We start from the raw sequence: 22,661 nt of genomic DNA on the forward strand, positions 1-22,661 counted from the left end.
TCAATAGCTACACACAAATGTACCTACTATAAAACTCAATGCTAAAGCATCTAACATCAACAAAACGCCACATCGAGGTATTATGCTTTATTTCGCTTCACTTCGCAGTTATTCAGCTATAGCACAGGACTGTCATCGCATGTTTCTTACACATTTACTTAGGCATAGTGACTAACATAAGCGTATTGTGACGAGGACAAAAATCAAAGGCATTGTCTCCAAATGCCTAAATTAGGTACTATCTACGAACCGTATGGCTGAAACAATGTTGTATTTAGGCGCCCTGATATTGCACATTCGAGTACTGCCGCAGCGAGATGGCATTCTTTCCCGCACACACGGTAACAACGTATTGTCAACTACAAAACTGTCTCGACAACACGACTTATGGCAGCCACAGCAGTGGCACGACTAAGCTAGACATTCTTGACGCGATGCTTTCGGAGCGGAGTGCTCGGCTCTGACCTAGAGAATGTGCTCACGTGAGCCCGTTTAATGCGCGCGCTGAGATCATCATCGACACTGGCGATTCTGGCGGGTGTGGCGCGACTCAGCCGCCGGATTCGGGCCACGCTGGGCTCCGAGAGCGGCGTCGGAGCCCCAGCGCTCAGCGGACCCTGCGACTGGCCCCGGTCGCCCAGCGGACCCCTCCCCACCTCCGGCCGCTGAGAGCCCTCCGAGCGCTGCCGACGAGCGCTCCAGGCGCGCGCCTCCCGCGTCCCCCGCTCGCCCTCCCCACTGACTGCCCACAGGTCCTCGCTGTGGGCCCGCTCCTGGACGAACCTGTCCTTCCGCTGAGCGCTGGGAGCTCCGGAGCTCCCGCAGCGGCCGGAGGAGAGCGATCGGACCGGGCGGGGTCTCCTCCGCCGCCCTCCGCCCGCCGCCGAGCGGGAGCCGCTGTCGTCGCTCACATACCTCAGAAGCTGGCGGCGCCGGCCGGACCGCGCCGAGCCGGACGGGGAGCCCCCGCTGCCGTGGGCACACTCCTGGTCGCTGTCACTGTCCCCAAACGTTCTGCCGTGGAGAGGGGTACACGGCGAGGAGGCCGGCGCTGGAGAGACGGCAGCGGCTGTGCGTCGGGCGCGAGACAGCTGCGGACTGCTGCGGGACGAGAGCTGTCGCGGGTGTCGCCCGCCCGCCACAAGCCGTGAGGGACTCCGCGCGCGACTGGGAGGACTGAAACAGGAGGAGGTCTCGCTCCGGGGACTGGCCGTCGAGCTGGACACGCCGCTGGGAGAGTCCCGCACCGCGGATGTCGAGCCGAAGAGCAGCAGCGGTCGCCGCAGCGGCTCGGCGTGGGGAGTTGAAGCGCCCTCCGGCCCCACCCTCACCGCTGAGGGGAGCACGTGGTTAGCAGCGTAGACGGGGCTGGCCGGCCGGGGAGAGCGGCTGGCGGAGCACAGTGGCGGGGAGACAGGCCGATCGGCCTCTAAACCGCACTGCATGACGTGCTGCTTACGACCGGAAGGGAACGCCCGGGATCCGACCGTACCGTGAGAGATGATCTCAGAAACGTTGGGAATGTAATAAACACCTGAGCAGTCTCCTGGAATGTCTTCAGCACGGTCTACATTCAGTCCTCGAGGGCCCTCATCGAGGGCAGTAAATAGAGGCCTTTTGTATCTCCCGTACAAAGATAACGCCGATCTTTCCTCAGACGTGACTGCAGACCTCGGCGATCTTTCCTCCACTGACGTTTTACTGTTGAGGATGTCCTCTAGCGACCTCCCGGCGATGGTCCTACCTCTCTGCCTGGTCGGCAGACTCCCCGTCATTCCTACACGATCGTGCTGCATCGCCGCCCTGGCACCACACGCAGGCGATTTGCTAGTGACATCTAACGCCTCTGACTTGAAACTGAGGTTATCCCCGTCGCCGTCCTGGCGCTTGTGTGGCGCCACCGGAGTCTGCCGGGCGGCCGCTCGCATCAGTGAGCCTGGCGTCGAGGGGCCTGAGTCCTGAGTGATGTTCTGCAGGCTCGGGGGCTGCGAGTAGGGAGGTGGAGGCCCCCAGTGGCTCCAGGCGAGCTGTCCCAGTGCTGGAGGACTGCTGTACCGCTGAGCCGTCAGGTGGTGAAATACTCCGTCGTTGGAGCGGCTGGCGTGGCGGACAGGGACAGACTGTCGGCCGCCGCCCAGCCCGAACGGAGCCGTCACGCTGCGGGGCGGCGTGTCGTCCCTATCCTGACGAGACCTGTGGAACAACGGAACGCCATCAGTCAGTTCAATTTCTATTTCTCCTTATCGACACTGCCCGAGTTCAGTCCTGTTGGCGACAGGTGGCATATCCAAGCATACTGCATTGATTCTGTACTGTCAGCCTACATCTCACATCCATGATCCTACATTCACCAAAAAACCTGCGTACTGAGACTGGCAATGCATCCATCTCGCCACCCTGTTGCCCACTCGCCTGTTGTTTCGTCGCCAGGGAATCCAGCTGCGCCCGCCCGCTCGGCGCGACGGTACGGTGCTGCCACCTATGATGGCAGGCCGGCCGGAGGATCCCCCGATCAGGGCTGAACGGCTGGTGGTCGACTCCTCTGGGCTGGGAGAGCACGGTTCCAGGGTCCGCTGCGGCCAGTACCTGTGCACGAGACGAATAGGCGAAATGCAGTCAGCCGAGGTATGCTGACTGGCAGCCACAGGAACCGAGAGTTGCAACTTGTGTCGATAAATGATTTATCGAGGTTAAGAATGTCCGCAAGATAGGATGAGAAACTGGAAACGTGGCAAATTGATATCTAGCCGCGTTTCAGAAACAATGCTATCGTGCAGGTTTTAAACTAAGCAAGTTCAGAGGACGGTGGTCACATCTTACCACAAAAACGACCTAAGCACGCGGGCCGTTTCGATAAGGCATATCGGCCTTCTCCGTATGTACTTACGAACTAAAATTAAATTTATCAAAAAAGAAAACGTTAATTCTCGCCCTGACGTTACACACGGGGTAAGTTACCACAAGTCCATATTCCATCCCGTTGCCCCAACCCTCTCACGCACGTTAGGTCGTCGACGAACTCCCACTGTTGCCAGGCCGGCTCGCTGGCGCAGAATGAGGGCGGGAACGGCGGGTGCGCCTGGAAGAAGTAGCGCTGGCGTAGCTCCAGCTGCTCCCAGTACATCTTCTTACGCTCGTGGCTGTCGAGGGAGAGGGCTTGTTAGTAGAGAGGTGTGTGGTAGCTGATGATGTCAGCCACAGATAACAGTAGTACTGTTATCTGTGTGTCAGCAGATTTGATTGATATGATAATTTGGAATGTGGGTGGTAAATGTCATCATTTTTGGCTGGCGTTTACTGGTATGTGGTTTGGTGGCTTCGGTGGCTAATTTAGGCATGGATTTTTAGTAAGCTATATCCGCAGACATGACGACCTCGATGCTGATCTTCCGTTTGATGTCTTCATATACCCGTTGTTTGATGTCTTCATATTTGATGCATATTCGAGACCCATCCACATGTGATTGGCATTGAGGATACAACCACAACCATAAAACAACGATAACTCCCACAATATCCACGGGAAATACGATATTTTTTACCTAGGCTTGTGGGCAGACTGAATGAAAATACGCCACCTCACCAGTCACCACAAACAGTTTTACATTCCAGTAAGCTTTGCTGCCGGTCTGTCTTAATGCAAATATGTCACATCACCACAAAAAGTTCCACATTCCTGTAAGATCCAACGTCATATAATCTGACCACAATAAATTACAGGCCGGGCGTTGCAGTTTTAATCCTCCCCGATCAGTGCATTCGAGTTCCTCGACCTAGCAGATATATGTACTACGCTGCGCTCGTCGCTCGTCGCCCTGGACCTCCCACCTGAGCAGCTGGTAGACGAGCATGCAGGAGAAGATGCAGACCAGCGCGCCGATGACGGAGAGTCCGAACAGCGCGCGCAGACAGGAGAAGAGTGCTCCGTGGATGACATTACAGTCCGGCACAGAGCGGAACACGTAACTCACTGAAACACGGTGAAACACAGTGAAATGTAGCGGGTTAGCCGGTGAAACACAGCAGTGAAATATAGGGGCTTAGCGGTGACATACGCGCGTTGAAACGTGCCATATTACGGATGAAACACACTGAATCGAGGCGGGTTAACGGTGAAACACAGTGAAATGTAGCGGGTTGCTGATGAAGCACGCCTTGAAACCTGACGTATTACCGAAAGAACATAATGAAACACGGTAGTTTGCCTGCTGAAATACACACTTAAACACGCAGTGAGGTTTCTGGAAACACCTGATTCAGTCAAACATTTTTTTGTTATGTGTCCCAGGCTTCTAGCCTCCAAAATTCCCACCAACAGTACAGGGTGGACCAAAAAGGATGGAAACATTTTGAACTCGCATAAAATATGTGTTATTGCATGCAGGTGACTGAAAATGATACCAAACGAGAGAAAATTTCGTGGAAATTCATAATGACATCTCTCTCATCTGCTTTCTCTCGTTTTCAGTCTCTCACAGCAAATGTTCGAAGAGGCCACCTTTGCGAGACAGCTGCACAGAGCGACCAGCCTGGCTGCTGACGCGATAGCCCGACGACACATGTCCGCTGGTTTGACTCGCACAGCCTTGGTGATCACTCTCTTCAGGTAACAGATGCCTACATAACCTTCCTTGTAGACCTGGCCCTTGAGATGACCCCACAGGAAAGGAATCCATAGGTCAGACGAGAAGACAGACAGGCCAGTTCCACTTCGGTTTGAGGATGGGAGCGACAACACCGTGGCTGACGACCAAAAGCGCTACCAAGCGACGCTAAAGAAGTTGTTGAAGTGAGCCCAAACGAAGTATGGCAGTCTCATGGACCTCATGTGATTCCAGCCAGACGGTGCGCCTCCTCACATCGCGAAACAACACTCAAGTGGAGCGCGAACCACTTTGGTGACCGGCTGATATCCCGCAGTGCCTGTCGGAACTGGCCTGTCTGATCACCTGACCTGACCCCGATGGATTTTTTCCTGTGGGGTAATCTCAAGGCCAGGTCTACAAGGAAGGTTCTAAAGGCATCTGTTACCTGAAGAGAGTGATCACCAAGGCTGTGCGAGTCAAACCAGCGGACATGTGTCGTCGGGCTATCGCGTCAGCAGCTCTTTGCCTGTCTCGCAAAAGTGGCCTCTTCGAACATTTGCTGTGGGAGACTGAATACGAGAGAAAGCAGATGAGAGAGATGTCATGATGAATTTCCACGAAATGTACTCTCGTTTGGTATCATTTTCAGTCACCTGCATGCAATAACACATATTTTATGCGAGTTCAAAATGTTTCCATCCTTTTTGGTCCACCCTGAAGCTGAGCATTAGATGTTACTTGGATTACCTGCAGTCAGGGTTAGACGCCATGTAGGTATATTTAATTTTTGCATTAAAAAATGGCAACTTCAGTCGCTGAGACAGCTGTAAATCTGGCTAAGTCACCGACACTTAGAGCTAATCCAAACACAAACGCTAAATACATTGTCGCTCGACTTCCTTATTCGGACGATGTCTTTGTTCAGCACTCAGCAGGCAGTCCACCAAACTATTGTGCCCTTCTCAGTCAGCTAATCCGATCCATTGGGGCGCCGTTATACATAAGCTTATACCAACCAAAACGGCACCACTGCAAGTTAATCAGGCATATCTTGAATATATAAGAGTGGTTTGAAAAAAATATATCAGAAATCAGGATGAAAGAATGGTTGATGTAAATTTTTAATCTAAAATATTATGTAGGTATATCACCACGTTTGCAGTTGTGCTTAAAACACACCATAAAATGTAGGCGCTTCAATATTGCACGGCTATGTTTTATAACCGACTGTATTTTGAGTAAGGACCTCAGCGGTAGATAATGCCCGTTCGGAAAAACGGCGCTGGAAAAAGGCCTCGGGCGCTGCCTACATTTTAGGCAGCGCCCGTGACCGTGACCGCGTGACCGTGCTTGGGCTGGGTGGCAAGTAGGGCGCAATAACATATCGCAAAAGTGTGCAGACTGTTAATTGTGCCATAATTCAACTATTTAATCTTGAGTCACCCGAGTGATAAACAGTCCGAGGATATCCACAGCTTGAGAGAAGCTGTTGAATCGTGTCATAGGATTATTTCCAGTCTATTCATGTCATTTCGAACACCATTTAAGCAAACCCACCACGTTGAAACACAAATAGTATCGCTCCTCACCACTGGTCCTCTGCCAATAAAAAGCTATCATTTTATCCCCACACTACGTCCCATCTCTCTCCCCCAATCCATTAGTAAACTAACCTTCCTCACCCTCGTACGGGTCCTCCAGGCGTCCGGCGAAGCACGTGCAGGTGTGTACGGACTGGGCGAACACACACTCGGTGAGCGTCTGCAGACGGTGGATGTGCACCACGGCGGTGGTGACGGTGATCACCACGCACAGCACCGCCGACACCAGGCAGCAGAAACCAGACAGCTTGATCTGCAGCGAGAACCAACCATCAGTAACAGATACACAGCACCGCCGACACCAGGCAGCAGAAACCAGACAGCTTGATCTGCACCAGGTCAAGACAGTGTCAGAGTCAGTGTCAGAAACACACAGGACAGCGCCGACACCCACCAGGCAGGGGAACCAGACAACTTGATCTGTTCCGAGGGAGATAGATTGTCAGTAACATACTAAGTAGAGCTCCAGGCAGCAGAAAACCGACAGCTTGATCTGCAGCGGGGAGAGACTGCCAGAAACGCGACCAATATACTGCACTGGCGGCACCAAACCGCAAAACTACTAGACAGCTTGATCTGCACAGAGGGACAGACTGTCAGTAACCACAGACCCGACACCAGACAGCGAGCCGCAGACAGTTTATGACCTGCACCGGGATACAAATGATGAGACATGTAGATCTTCTATCGGGTTATTGACACATGAATTAATTGGGTGGGCTGGTATGTACCAGCCCATTTGTGTGCCTATATATCTAGGCATTATTCGTGGTTATCACACGAACTATAGATTAACATCCAATAGCAAACAGATAAAAATCAGCCGTAGGAAAATCAACGAATTTTCAAATGATCAATAAAGTTATCAATTATACGGCAGATATTGTGGTGTAAGTTACGACTGATGGGCCCAGTATTTGTGTGCTTTAATGCTTCAGTTTGTATACGTTTTTTCAGCGCCTTATCTCCCATTTGACATCCCCACATCATTACAAAGTTTCGTATCAAAGGCGGATAAGCCTGGAGCCTTAGTACTCCTCGCGTGCCGCATATTAGATGCTTTATCACCAGTCGTTTACGAAATGCGGGTAACGTCTCGCCAGTTTTATCATCTCGCCTTCACAGACGACGAGCGAGCTGCTGCAGCGTCTTTTGTCGCCCTCAACAGCCGCCGCCAGCGCGACTGTATATGCCGGCTGATGGTAGCCGTTTCGGGGAGCGACTGCCGTGTTCATTTTGTCTGGCGGACGGCCGCTGACGGTCTGTGCTCGGTTTACGGCCGCCTCTCAAAGGCCATCGATCCATCAGAGTGTGATTGGCCGGCGTCACGAGCAGAACAGAACGACGTGCCCTGGTGAGCGCCGCCGACACGCGGGCCGCAGATGGCCGGCAAAGGACACCGAATGGACGGGTTCGGCGCTAAAACTGGCGGCGATGGCACCGCCGGGCACTGGGCAGGAACAGAGGGGATTGGATCGGCGCATGAGGTGGCCACGGCACATGGGGCTCGATAATTGGGTGCGGTTTCGATACGGCCTGGGGACTAAACCGGAATGAAACGAGAGTGGCTGCACAAATGATCCACGTCCACTGCCCACACGTTATTTTGTTCAATAACGTCACTTATCATAAAAGTGACTGAATGATATGACCAGCAATGTGGCAATTTATCATATGGATTATGGATTAATGTACTTATCTCCTTATATCTACTCATCTCATTAGCTTATCACGTCGAGAGCCTATTTCACCTACAATAAAGCAAACGTCAAATGAGCCAACTTCTTGATAATATAAATAAACCATATCTTGACCCCCATTTATAACAGCGCAGCATCTGGGTCTGAGAAAGCTGCTGATAACCAGCCACCTCCCACACTCGGTGGCTGTTTGAGACTCTGTAAAATTCCGGTCTGTCCCGCCGGCCGGGCAGGCTGGGACGCCGAGTCTGGTCTGAATGGCGAGCTCAGCCACACTCAGCGAGCTGCAGAATGCCAGCTAAGCCGACAGAGAGCGGCCTGGGCCGCCCAGCTGCACATCCGCGGCCGCCGGCGACGGCCCTCGAGAATTGATGAAGACGGACTCCGGGCAGGGCGCGGTGCGGAATTATGTCTTTAGCCGGACCGCTGCCGGGGATGTGCCGGGGATGAACTAAATAAGCTGGGGCTTTATGAAATATCAAAACTGCCGTTAATTTGCCGCAGTTTTTTCGGACACCCCATGCGTGAAAGTGAAGTGCATAACAGTGGCTGAATATTGAATACATTTCCTTGTGCTTAGAGCACCAGTCCCATAACTTATCATTTCTAAAGACAAATGTGTAGGGGAGAGTGGGGTAAGATGCCCAGGGTGGGAAAGACGCCCCACCCCCTCTAGCGGCGAAACAAAGAATCGAACCTGGAAATTAATGTTCTTAGCGTAAAGCGGAAGCCTGCCTTGTTAACTGCACAAAAATTTGCGAAGCTTAGTTTGGCAACGGCTGGCTGGTGATTGCATGTTTTTTTGGTTGCTGCTTTCGAAAAATATTTTGGTGTCCAAACATTGTAAATATCAAAGAATGTAAATAATTTTTATGTTCCTTGCTATGGTCGTGATACATTAACATGCGTGTACAGTGTCCCAAACAGTTTGTTTCAGGGTGTAGTTTTATGGCTAACAAATTGTACCGATTTAATGTTAATTCTGTACCTTGGGGTAAGATGCCCCCTGTCCTGATGGGGAAAAACGCCCCCCTAAATCCGTAGGCTGTCCTTCAAGCAGCCCGTCAAATCATTTATTACATACTTTTGATGATAGACAAAAGCCGATCTGGGACTATTGAGAGTCCAGTACGGTCGGGTGCTCCCCATGCCGGTCTCTCGGCCCACACAGCGACTTTTTGGGCGGCATCTGACTCTGAGAGCCCTCACGACGGCCTCTGTGGGCCCCATTATTGGCTCCAGGGCCCCTCACGACATCCTTTGAGGGCTCCCACGTTGGCTCCACGGGCCGCGCTGGCATCTGAGGTCCCCACGATGGGCTCGAGGGCCCTCAAGCATCATGAAGACCTATAAGAGCCCCACAGTGGTCTCCGAACGCCACCACGGAGGCTTGTTTGGCCGCGCTGGACTATGATGGCCCTAACGATGACCTCTGAAGCCCCTTACCACTACTTTTGAGGGCCCTTATGATGACGTTTGGTGTCTACTGCAGGCTCGAAGGGACTACTGATTCGTTCAGGCGATTCACGTGCCCATTTATTTCACTTATAGTGCAGGGGGCATCTTTCCCAACGTCAGGGGGCGTCTTTCCCACCCTGTGGGGTAAGATGCCCCCTTTCACTTCTTCAGGAAAATGCTTAATAGCAAAAAAAAGTTATAATATTTCAGGCACGAAAGTGTGATATTTTTGGAGAAAAATGATGTCGGCTTTCGTTGAAACTCCAAGTTTTTGCTTTCCCATCGTCATTTTCGAATAATATATGACATAGCAAAACCCTGGGCATCTTTCCCCACTCTCCCCTAGTTTGACTCATGCACATACAGTAGATTATGCCGTTTGCTTAGTGACGGGTAAAGACAAGGCGACAAAAGATAATATATGCAAGGGACATGGTGCGTTGGTCAGACTCAGCAACGGCCGATCACAACGAGGATGGAGGGATTTGGGCGAAGATAGCGACAAATGAATAGAATTGCCTAAAACTTTATCACTGGAATACCTAAGTCTAAACATGTCCAATATTTCACACAGGGATAACGTGGGACAACATTTAAAATACAGAAGCGAAGTTTGTGTCAGGAAACATCGGAAGAGCTGTGGCCCAGGCGTAACAGCACCTATGCCATGTAGAAATGGAGGTACTTACCAGATAGGAGAAGCGATTTCTTCGTTTGATGAAGCAGAGCAGCAGAAATCCCGTAACCATGAGCTGAAACACATCCATAAGGTTAGTTAAATTACAAAATTTCATAAATTGCTTTCCCACCTTGAAATTCACATTCAAACCCGTTTGTCATCGCCGAGCTTGTCCTTACCATGATATCAAGGGGAAATATGTACGAATTTGCAAAAGGGTCAGTGCTGTGCAATATGCAATGTATGTGACAGATTCCTATGAAATGCCTGTGAAATAGGTAAATGAACGCTATTGGCTGCTGCAATTAATTAAAATTACTTTGCGTTCATAAAATGAACGTTTTCACATTTCTATTTAAAATGCAACCAAATTAGCTGGCTTAGTGCCATGCCTAACCGCATTTCTCACACACATCGAATATTTGACCCGGTTAGGCGATCGTTCCGGTTCACGCGACCTGAATCTGATTGATGCAATGCTCCAGGACCGGAGCCTGCGTTATCTATGCAGTGAATTACAAAGAAATACGCTACGTACGCAGGCCTATTGAATGTTCTACTTCTGACGAATTACAAAAGCAAAGCTGAAACTTTCCAGTTATCTTGTTAGCACCATGTGTGCACAGGCCACTTTGAAAACATCTCATCAAACACATTTCCCTTCATCAGGGCTGTATACAGAGCCACGTTCCACGGACGCCCTAACAGAGCTGCAGTTCGTCTTTCACAGAAGCACGCTCGAATGGCCATTCAAAAAGTTGCATTTCCAATCGGCGAGTCGGACAGATGGCTCGGTTTAATCGCGTCGGACCGGCCAAGTTGGACGCCTCCTCGCCATCGACAGGGCGCCGTTTGTCTCCAGAGGGCCCAGCTGACGTGGCCCGGTGGAGACGGTGCAGGCTATAGACGGTCCGTGCAGCTACCGGCAGCGCCGCAGTCAGGGCGACGGAAGGACGGCGGTTTTATTTACAGAATTCAAGTGCCCAATTCGAAGATTTTACGCTGCATTTGCTAGCTACTACGCAAGATACCGATAGATATTGCGCCGCATGAAAATGAATTAAATGATCAATTGTCTGAATCGCGGAGATCTCGCGCCACCCCTGCATCTTTATGTTCCTCGCTGCTTTTCTTTGAGCTAAAGTAGCACTGAAGTCGGACTCCCTACCCCGTGGCTAATTGTGCGTATCGTCTGCCACAGACTCCTCGCCCTCTCTCGCTTCCGGATCGCTCCATTATCTCCCCTGCCCGGCCGTCTTCCCCGTCTCCCCCGCGCATACATCCTCGCCCTCCATTGGCCGCGCCGGCCGCCGCGCGCCTCCCCTCTCCGCCTCAGCTCTGTTCGGCCAAAGAGCCGCATTTGAGAGTCATCGCCCATCGCGGTGTCGCGGCTGGGGCGATCCGGCCTTTGTCGAGGCTCAACTCCCCCGGCCAGTTGAATAGATCGCAAGACAAATCGGACCTTCGGGGCATTCAGACCGCATCAGCGGCGGATCGCAATTTGTCTAAATCAGTCCAAGTGCACTTCCAGCTTCCCATGTCCACTCGTTCCATTTGAGGCTATCGTGCTTCATTTTTGCGAAGCGCCGGCCATTCACAGTTGTACTGCTGCGCCGGCGCTAGAGAGTGGGTGCTGCCATAACTTCAGCGAGCATTGTGTCAGTCCAGAGCTGCGCTGGGAATCGAAACGGTCGCTGAGGACGTTATTGAGGTCGTTTATTTCGGCGAGACAAATGGTGTATCGCAGTTCTTAGATTTAACGTTGCAGGCTGCGCTGCACTTTTTGTTGCGTCCGTAAGTGAAAATGATATTGGATTCAGTCTGTCAGGCCGAGCTCTGTTGCAGCGCCATTAGTTAGAATGGAGTGACAGAGCCTAACGGTGTGCCCGAAACACGAACATTTTTGCGTCGTAGAGTCACAGTAACAATAGTGGTCTCTCACCATACGTGTAGGTTGTAGAAGCGTATAAAAATGATCTTTTTTACAGAAACATATTTCCGCTTGCACAGCAAAATCGCCCTCTCCCATGCCATCTCCCTCTTTCTCCATCTTCTTCAGTCTTTACCCTCTCCCTCTCCCTGTCCCTCTCCCTCTCTCCGGCACTCACCACGCAGGCGGGCACGTAGGTGGGGATGGTCTCGAAGAAGTGGATGCTGCTGGTGTAGGCGCGCAGCAGGAAGTACAGCAGCACGTACAGCAGGCCGAGCAGCACGGCTAGGCCGCCGCACACCCAGCACAGGATGACGTACTTGCGCGTCACCGAGCGCCACCAGGGCCTCCGCGTCACCACAGGCACCGCCGCCGCCGCTGAAATGGAGAGAGAACTCACATCAGCAGAGTTCCGAGATTTTCCCACGTCTGACTTGGAGGTTTCGGTGGTCATTATACCATGTGAGCTGAGTGGCTCTTAATTGATGAAGCGTCATGGCTGCTTGAATACGCTGGAATTGAAGGAGTCTATTTTGGCAGTTTGATGAATTCCGTTTCGACACATTGACGTCAGAACCATGAAGTTTGTAATGAATCTTGATCGGTTTCAGTTGAGCTACCCAAACCCAAACAGCCCTCGGAGTGGACCGTTTATAGCCCAGCTACAGGTTTAATATGCAGATATGAGCAGCTACTAGCCGATCGGTCTGGACCGTTTGGACTAGGGTCAGCCATATCAACAGTCTTCTGCTTCAATAAAATCACTCTGGGTCACCTAATGCGCTATTCAGCGAGCCGGGTCCGCTCCCATCGCTGTAACTACGAGCTGCAGGACGGATATTAACCATTCACAGCCCTCTCCACAGCCTCACGGCGTAATTAATGAAGGTGCCTACATGAATCAGAACCATTGCACTTGTACACCAGCGGCCTGGTACAAGAGTGTTGTGCCCGGGGCAGTACGGTGCAGGCGCCGTCTCTCCCGGACTCCATACAGAGCCGCTGCGCGCTCCGGCCGGGACGGATCCATCCACCGAACGGCGCCGCGGCCGTCGACGAGTTACGACAGCCGCGCCGCCCCCAACCATGTACGATCCGCCATCTAAGGCGCACTTAACGAGCGGCTCGCGAGGCCAGAAGAATGTAAATCGGCGCGCAGCCTTGCATGCGGAGGGTTAATCGGCCGCTCCCGAAGGCGGCCAGCGGGGACGGCAGCTGCGGGAGGCGGACGCGCCGCGCGCCGGGCTGACGGTGGCCGGCCGCCGAGTGGAGTGGTGCTGGTCAGAGCGGCACGGCGGACCAGCACTGAGGACCAGCTCTGGGCGGCGGCTGAGCGAGCAGTGCTGGGCGCCGTGCGCCTCTGCAGGACACGGCAGACCAGCACCGGCCGGGTAATGGCCAGCAATGCGCCGCAGCACGAACCCCAGCCGCTCGCCGCAGTCATTTATCACCTGATTACACTGGACAGGCCACTTTCACCCGCGCATGCATTATGTACGGAGCAGTGTTAGCGAGCAATGGCTATTCTGGGCCGCAAGGAATGAGATTTTGCATAACATTGGTCTCCGAGAGCGGAATGGGCAGCGCGCGACCGCTGAAATGGAGTCAAATTAACGGGTCTGGTAAATGGGAGAATTGGATTTGATTTATTGTCAGTGGTAAGGCATAAGCGCCAAGATCTCCGGTCCAAAACATATGCAGATTCTAAGCTGATTAGTAATTAGTCCATGTGTAACTGCGCGCCGCTCGGCAGTGTCCGCGGGCACTTCTGAGTTCTGTTGAAACATGACTAACGATTGGTCAGTGATTTGCTGCTTCGACGGTGCCAAGGCAGGGCGCTGTTGCATCATCACAAACACCCACCGGCGCTCGCTATCGCCAGCTCTCTTCCTAACGAGGCACCATGCTGCTTCATATAGCTCACCAGCCAGGCCTGCTCCGCTCACCTGGTGAAATCTCACTGACATTCTCCGCTCACATTGTGAGATCTCTATGATGTTCCCTGATTACAGAAATGCACTACAGTCTACAACAGTACTGACCTGGCGGGGGCATGTCGTCCTGCTGCGGCGGCTGCGGGCCCATGTCTCTCGGCGGCAGACGGAGGGGACGGGGCGGCAGCGCCGGCGGCAGGTCCTCCGCGGTCCTTCCGTCCTCATCGTCCGCCCGCAGACCGTCCTCGGAGGACTGAGGACGGCCGAACAGCCGCCGCAGGACCATGGTGTCCTCAGCGCGGCGCGACGGCCGCCCACCTCTCCGCAGTCGCTCTCTGCAACAGCGGAGCGGATTTATCATGTAGTCGCCGGGCAGCTCACGGGCACCGGGTCCGGATATGATGAATGGAAGGCACGGTAAGCATGGCTACGGGAGGAACAGTGGGCTAAGACGGAGTTATGGCGTTCTGCAAGGCTGTGAGATCTATGGCATAGATTTGCAGGAGCGATGAATGGATATGGGGAGGGCATGAGACTGGGTCAGTGATGGATCAGAAGACTAACGTGATAGGTTACAGGGAAGAAGGAATGGTCGAAGCGAGGGAAAATGAAAACATGGGGCTGGATAAAACTAGCTGATGCTGTGCTCAATGGATTATTAATATCAGCTTTCGCACCCACGTGAATAACAGAACAGCTATGACAACTAAATTGACTTAACGGTGTGTGGGAGTCAGAATCAAACCATTTGCATTGCCTTGCAATGAAATTATATCTCGCAATCAGTAAACAATAACAGATGGACGTGAAGGACGCCATTTCCATTTGTAACACTCACAATTCAATTAACGAAAACAAACAATGCGCCGTGTGCGACGAAGTGAGAGCCATTTGCTCGTGTCCTGATATTAGCGGCAAATTATTCCGAGAGCGCACGCTAACGTTGTTGACCAACATCGTCCCCCATCGCCGCATCAGCTAATTAATTCCTGTCCACTCAGCAAGACCAACACATTGAGAGCGTTGCGTCATCGGATTGTTCGCCTCTGTCGTTGCTGACTGGCCCAATCACCCTCCACCCGGCTTCTCCCTCGGCAAACGCCACGAGGGCGGTGGCCTTTTGATTGGGGATTCGCCTGCGAGACAACAGGGGCGCGTGTCCAAGACGTTATCTATACAGGAGAGCAGCGGCTCTGGAAGGGGCCGGCGGGGGGATCGGCACAAGGGTCCGACCCTCGCCCGTCGCCGCCGACGGTCGTCGATAGCGGCGCTGGCGGTGGCGGCGGCCGGGAATTAATGCCGCGGATGATGTTCGGAAATGGCGCAGTGAGGCCGACCGGGCGGCGAGCGTGGCGCGGATAGCGCTCGGATACCATCTGCGCCGCCTGTGGGCGGGACAGAGGGCGGCCGAGGAGCCGGCCGAGGCGCCGCTGATCCTGGAGATGCGCCAGCGCGGCGGGGGACGGGAGGAGACAGGAGGACAGACGGGAGACGGGGGACAGCCGCGGAAACAGGAGAGACTGCCCGGAGACGACGGGGACGGGAGACAGCTGTGGATACAGGGCACAGTAGAGGCCGGAGACAGCTCGGTCCGGGGACGGGAGACAACCGCGGAAGCCGGAGACAGTTACAGTGGTCGGAGGAGACAGCTGGAGAAACGGGAGACGGAGACGGAGGAAAGTCGTGTAAGCGGGGGGATACAGGATATTGCCGCCTGGACCAAGGGTAATCTAAAAAACAAACTTGAAGACGAATATAATAAATAGCCTCTGAGACGGGAAGAGACAGGACACTGGCTACTACCGAGTTGACCAAAATGGGGACAATCCACAGCCATGGGAACCGGAGAATGCGAGAGAAAAAACAGCCATGAGACGGGACAGAGAAGGGATGGAGATGAAACTGAGACCGAGCAGCCCCAACAACGGCCGGCTCCGACGCGGCAGCATCCAGCAATCAATACAGCGCACCCCAGCAGTGCCTAACTGGCTGGGCCACACAATCCGACTTGGACAATATTGGCACTCCACGCGCAGCCATTAGTCCGTCGGCGGGGTCCAGAGGGCCCCGCCTATTACGCGTGATGTGTAATGTGTATGGTAGGATGCGTGCCGGTTCCCTTTGGCGCGTAGAACGCCAAGTGATAGGTATGCAAATCGGTCAATGTTCAACTCGGTATCCGAACATGTGCTGACAAAAATAGCGCCGTCTTACACTCGAGTGTTGATGATTCCTGATTAAGATGGATATTTGATTTATTTTGCATTGATTTTCTCTTTTGATTATCAATTCAACCTAGATAGACATATGCTAGTTATTCACTATTTTTTTCTTTCTTTCAATACAGCTGCATCTGTCGATACGTCTCAGATTGCAGATCAGGTGGTTTCTGGTTGCAGCCCGTCCGTCCGTGTGATATATGAGCCTGATGCAGTTCCGTCTAGTATATACCCAGCCAGCAATTCGCTTGGGCTGAACTGTGGCAAACGTCGGGCAGCTTGGGCTTAGCTTGGGTTTGCCCACTTTGATCAAAACCAATGTACTTTTTACTAGGGCTGAGCTGGGGCATGCCGCAACTATGCCCACGTGCGGATAGCAGTAGCTCAGCCCGACATCTGCCCGCGCATCCAAAACAGGCTTAACTTGGGCGGAGCGCGGGCTGATCAAGCTGGCTGTGTCCTTCGGCTAACTGGAGTAAAGCCGGAGCTTAGCCATACTTGTTTGGCTGTTCGCGCATGCGCATTTCTGCGCCAATCATGTGCAGCGTTTGTGACAGTCTGCGCGCTGTGCGACGAAACGACACACCGGTGTTGGGGTATTTGGACTTGGTGGTTGATGTTTGGGCGCGTGTGACAGCGCGAAGAAGGGATAGTGCTCACTGCTCTTATCAAGTGGACTGGCATGGAGTTTTACGGTAGTTAAGTGTATTGAATGGTGTGCTTGATCGTATGTAAACGACATGATTTTGACTGAGTTTCACGCCATCAAACATGGACACGCCAGGAAAATGAAATACAAAACACAAATATTTATCTACTTATCACCGAGCACGCTCATTCTCTGTCCGCGTTAAAAATTGAATGAACATTTTATACGGATCAATGAGAAGTGCTTTTACCGTATTAATGCAACAATAAGTTATTTTTCAAGCAAACATGCAATGTAAATTGAACCAATTAATCTCTTTTTCAGGTACGTACCATTAGAGCAAATGGTTCCAAAAAATGGAATAGTTATACAAACCAGGACCGGGTGGACGCCGCAGTCGCCCTCGCCAAGTGGTTTAGCGGAAACTGCCTGCTTATAATTAAGTAGGTATACCTGCATATACGGAAACTGCGCCGAAAGCTGGCCGACAACCTACTGCAGATGTGTGTGTGGAGGAGCCAAACGCCTCCAAAGCTCCCATTCACCAGAGTGAAGTTCCTTATAAACGATTGTTTGCTAATTGCTTTATGTCTTATGAGCGATTACTTGCTGTCCTTACTTTATGCTTTCGGTTGAGTGTTCAACCAAGTATTATGAACGGGGAGGGAGGCTAGCGGGCCCTGTGATTGTTTTATAGTTTTGATGGCGCTTTTTCATGACTCATGCCATATTATTGCTGCAGTTTGCAGTCCACTGATTCATGTATTTGTGTTTCATTTGACGTGTCTGTAGTCGTTTGAAAAATACATTCAATCAAAGTCAACCACTACTTTCCTTTCGCAATGCTCGATGACCGGTTAACAGAGCATATGAGTGACCGTAACAATTTTAAATATGCATTGAAACCGCACAACCTGCTGAAAGTGCATTAGCTGCTCCTTGCTACTTGATCCAGTGTGAAGCAAAAGCAAGATGAAGTCAAGTCGAGACTTGAGAAAACAGGAGCCGTCACTCGAGCCAAACCCGAGCAAAGCCACAGCAGTTTGCAATGTATAAACTCCATTCACTTCTATGGCTTAAGTCGGGATAGACAGGGCACACAGAGTGGGCTTGCTGGAGTTCAGCCAGCTCGGGCCCAGAGTAATCTCCATTATATAAATGGATTCACTGCTCGGGCATAAATCGGGCTAACGCCAATCGTCGCTCAGCTAGGGCTAAACTACGGCTGTCCGGAGCTCGCAGAGCGGGCATACCTCCGGCAGAGCATGGGCTTTAGTCGGCGTTTTTGTGTCATACGCCGACTTTAGCCCAAGCCCTAGCCGACTTTAGCCCGGATAAAAATCTCGGGCAATCCGCACTTAAGCCTGCTTGGGCCCGGAGCGAAATTGCTGGCTGGGTATACCTTGATGCTGACCTGCCCGACAAATAGCGCTATTGAGCTGATAACCGATTACTTGAGCCATCTGCCGAGCGGTAACACAATAGCATACAGGCTTTATTGGCCGTTACCTGCCTCCCAATAATGCCATAAAGGAGAATCGAGCTGAGCCTGCACGGTATAACAGCGCCGACAACAGGCATTCTGCGCAACAGGCTAACAGCCGAGCCGTCCAGCAGATTGCAATGAGGGAGATAACCCGGCACTGATGTAATGTGGCCGGCGAATGATCCTGGGGATAGGTCGGAAGGCTTAGCCAGTTTGTCAAAGGAAGGTTTCCAATAAAAAAACGCAATTTGTAAAATTACTCGTAAAACAATAATAAGCTTATCATATTTATGCATGCCATCGAGCGCTTATTCCCTTACTTTCCGTGTAACAAAGCTCCAGCCCAAGCATACGTAGGCACCATTCTGATTTTTCCAGACGATTCCTCTGTTATTGAAGCTGAGAAGACCATGTCTCGGAAGGGAAACATTTGTTACAGGATCGATTGACAGTTAGCAACATTTGTCACTCGAAAGCGGCCTAAATGAACTCCTCTGTCAGTTATCTGCAGCCCCTCGAGACACGTGCCGTCTAAAACGTTCACGATGGTCCTCCAAATGTATGACTTTAGAACAGAAGACTGTCGATACGTGTGATTAACGACCCTCTCAAGAGCGCTTCGTCTCTTTCCTGGAGTATTGCTGAAATAATCTGAAAAAAATAGCATTGCTCAACATAGCTGAAAAAAATGTCGCTACAGTTGAGACTGAGAGATTCACCTGTCGATGCTATTAAACTATATCTGAAAATTTACGAGGCAGTCTAGGTCCTTAGATAATCATGAAGATCGCGATCTAATTATTTCTTCTCAGTGATAAGGAACGCATTGTACCAGCATGTAGCCAAAGCAAAGTACAATGCTCAATGAAAACTTTTAGAGGAATACTAAAATCAGCTCGTCAGACACCATCGACATCAGATTTTCTCATCAGTGCTGCTAAACACTATCAAAACTTTCTAGCTCACACAAGTTAGCGCGTCACTTTCAGCCCCTGAATCAATACGTTTTATTTGATTTACCCTCGGGCGGCTGCCTCTCAAGTTGAGGACTTCCATCCGAGCGAGCAACAAAGCGCAGCTGACGAGTCCAATCGCTCAGCGCCGCCGTTCCGGTAAACATCTGACGCCAGTCGCGCGCCGCTCACAGTATTCCGACGGCGGATTCCGCCTACATGGCGTCTGGTTCCGCCAGCGCGGACGCATGGTTCCGCCGGCCCCGCCCAGACGCTGTTCCGTCCGGGCGTCAAGAAACAGACCAGTGTCGGTCCGCCTCAGAGGCTGAGATGTGGCATCGTGGGACACACTGCAGCTGCTTGGGATGGCTTTTCAGCGTGGAAAACAATCGGTTGAGATGCAGGCGAATCGACGAAAAGAAAGGCATCTATCCTGAAACCCTGAAACTAACGGCATGCCATTTAACATCTGCAGCTTCCTTAGTTATATAAATTTATTCTTCGATCATTCTTCGACTTCAAGTGCAGTTATATTATTGTTAATGTTCCACTAACAATAATATGTCACAAACTGCGTTCGGTTCGGGAGGACGGCGGACGACAGAGCCCAAACGCAACTACACGTAATGTATGCGCGCGCGCGTGTGCGTCGGCGTGCGTGTGCGTGCCTTCGGTGCGCGTGGAGGGTGGATGTTTACCGCAGACGGCAGACCACTGCCGCAGACGCCTGCTTCCTTCCGGGAGTTTGGTGGCTGGAGACCCCCTCCCTCTCCCACCGACCTCAATGTTATCCCCCCGGGCGCTGTCCGACCGACCGCACGGCTCAGCTGAGCGGAAACGATGACAAAAACTTACAGCGAAATTCCGAAATGATAGAAATTGTTGCCAAATTGTTTGACGACAAAGGCAACAAGGAATCAAACTAGTCTCAGACTTCGCTTGTACTCCGGAATAAGCCGTCTTGTCTTGTCCACCGCTAATCTTCATGATAAACACCTTCCCGACTGCGCCGTCCAAATCTTACCTATTCACAAATGCTGGAATATCGCCGAAAGTTAAGGCCACCGCACACTATCCATTCGGCCGGTTCATTCGGTCGTTACAGCGGCGATTTTCTCGCGCAAGTGTCTATATCGGCCGAATGGCCGAATCGCTTAGAGCAGAAATATCGTCGTTGAAATATCGCCTAAACTGTTGTAACCGAATTCCAAGAGCGCAAGTAATGAATGTTTTATAACGAATATTGGAAAAGACCAAATATAATCCAGCTTCATATAATTAGTGCATCGTTCAAAAAAGAAACCAAATTATAGGTTAATTGCAGTTTGAGTAGGTAGCTTGCTTGATAATGAAAACAAATTGGCTGTTAAAAACAAACATTGAACAAAGTACACCGACTATTGAGGTCTAAATGGTCTGAGCATATCGCAAGCGATTAACCAAGCTTAGCAACATTAATGTGCATTGTATTGATGCTCTGGGACCAAAAGATTTAGTTATCTGCATGCTGAGCCCCCAAACAACCCGTACACACTTCAACTAGCCATCGCGATACTGTACTTCAAGCTGGCACTCCAGAGGGTGCAGGAGAGACGCAGACCCTTGGTCCGGCGCATGGGGTCAGCGACGTGCTGCAGCGCCGAGACGAGCTGGGCGAGCACGCCAACCGAGAGCAGGAGCTTCGGTTCAACGACCCCCAGCGACACAGGTTCAGTATTTCCGACTGAGCTAGGGAGCCTTCAGCCTCCTACTAGCACAGATCGAGGGCCAGATCACCCGCTCGACCACCACCTTCCTCCAGCCGGTGAGCGCACCGCTGCGGCTGGCGATTACACCCCACTATCTGGCGTCGGGGGCTGAATTTTCCGCTCTGGCGCCGAGCTACCGGCTCGCGGAGTCGACCACGCGCGCGTTGGTGTACATCTGTTGCGCGATCGTGAACGTCCGCGGTGCAGTGTACCTGCCGGAGCCGACGGAGGAGACGTTGCGCGCCAGTGAGCGGAAGTTCCGGGAGCGATGGCTTTTTTCGAACCGCTTTTACACACTGACCGAAAGCCAGGTCGGCATCATTCAACGGTTTAGCCACCTGTTGTACACTTTGAACCTTTGAAGTGCTGCGAGCGTTTCGACTGGGCACGGCTGCTCCTTGCGGACACTGGTGATGCCGGCACCGACCGCTCCAGAGACGGGGCTGGCCCGAGCGCCGGCCTTGGAGCTGGTGCTGCTTGCCGGGGCGCCGGCCCCGGGGACAGAGCTGGTGCGCCGGCCGTTTGCGGTTCAGCTGGTGCCTCATCGTCCAGGAAGACTCGTGTTTCATGAAACTGGCTTGTTGTGTACCGCTTGAATGAGATCCACTTCTCCGACCCAACTGAAAACATAGGGACTTTGTTAATTTTGAACGCCACCTGTTGTGCTGCTGGGCCCACGACCCGCGTCATCGTTTTAGCCCGAGTCATCCATCCTCTTGGGTCCAGCCCACCTCGAGTGAGGCCACTGCAAAGGCGTGTTAATAGGTATATTGGTAATGACACTCGGTGCACCCTCCACACCAGCTGAGCCGACAGTAGACGTCGCCTCTGCTGCCTGCTGGGAGACGCGCGCGCCATCTAAAGGCGGGTTGGTGGAACAGCTATCAAAGGTCCGCTCATCACACTGAAATGTGTACAACTGTACACAAAGGTCGATCTGCACTGGTTGGAGTGGACACATCTACCTGGTTCATTGACCCGGCAGAGAAGAAAACTATCACTATTGTGAAAGATCTCTGGGGAATAAATGATACACAAAACAGTATTGAATGGTGAATAGCTACTACAGAAGGGACAGGTGGCTATTTTTATATTTGTTCAGTGCCATTACATTTTATTTAACATAAAATGAGCTCCTGTACAGAGCAGACAAAAACACACAAAAAACACATTCAGCATGCTGATCTCACAACTCTTTCAATGCAAATATTGCATGCAAGTGTTTGTGTGCATCCCATAAAGCCTCCAGACTTTTATTTCATGGCCCTACATTTGACACATCCAACATCTTGATCTGGCAGAAACACAGAAAAAGGAAAAATACTCTGAAAAATGGAATTTCTATTATAGTTTGACAACTCAGATTTTGAATTATGGCACTTCTTGTACCATAAGAAAGAGTTGTGCTCAACACTTTCACCAACCATGCAATAAAGTACCTACATATCTAATATGTGACACATTAGTGCGACAGTAGCCTGTTGGAGGCAATGTGAATGAAATGATAAATGAAAACCCAGATTGCATGGTAAGAACATTATATAAGAGCATTACAGGTACTTTCAATGACTTTGACTTGCAAGGTTTGAATTTTGATTAAATAATTTAAGAATAGCTCCTTGAAACCTAGAACAATTGTGTCCAGCATTTCAAGTTAACTGGCAAAAGCAGAAAATATTTGCTTATATGGATAATAAATGGCCATTTTCCAAGAATAC

General features: G+C 51.6%; 1 protein-coding gene across 1 annotated transcript in view; it reads right to left on the reverse strand.

The window, feature by feature from the left end:
- Positions 1–72: 72 nt before the first annotated feature.
- The window catches only part of LOC122391753, a 32,588-nt gene continuing 9,999 nt past the window's right edge, over positions 73–22,661 (reverse strand). Inside the window, exons 2-9 of the mRNA XM_043385979.1 lie at positions 13,997–14,223; positions 12,133–12,332; positions 10,035–10,097; positions 6,260–6,440; positions 3,829–3,970; positions 3,003–3,140; positions 2,413–2,586; positions 73–2,193 (exon numbers count right to left, since the gene is read on the reverse strand). Coding sequence (XP_043241914.1) covers positions 417–2,193; positions 2,413–2,586; positions 3,003–3,140; positions 3,829–3,970; positions 6,260–6,440; positions 10,035–10,097; positions 12,133–12,332; positions 13,997–14,174 — 2,853 coding nt within the window. The 5' untranslated portion in view covers positions 14,175–14,223 and the 3' untranslated portion in view covers positions 73–416. The remainder of the gene's footprint in view (positions 2,194–2,412; positions 2,587–3,002; positions 3,141–3,828; positions 3,971–6,259; positions 6,441–10,034; positions 10,098–12,132; positions 12,333–13,996; positions 14,224–22,661) is intronic.

Source organism: Amphibalanus amphitrite, unplaced genomic scaffold, assembly GCF_019059575.1.
Source record: "Amphibalanus amphitrite isolate SeventyFive unplaced genomic scaffold, NRLGWU_Aamphi_draft 000453F_arrow, whole genome shotgun sequence".
Taxonomy (NCBI): Eukaryota; Metazoa; Arthropoda; class Thecostraca; order Balanomorpha; family Balanidae; genus Amphibalanus; species Amphibalanus amphitrite.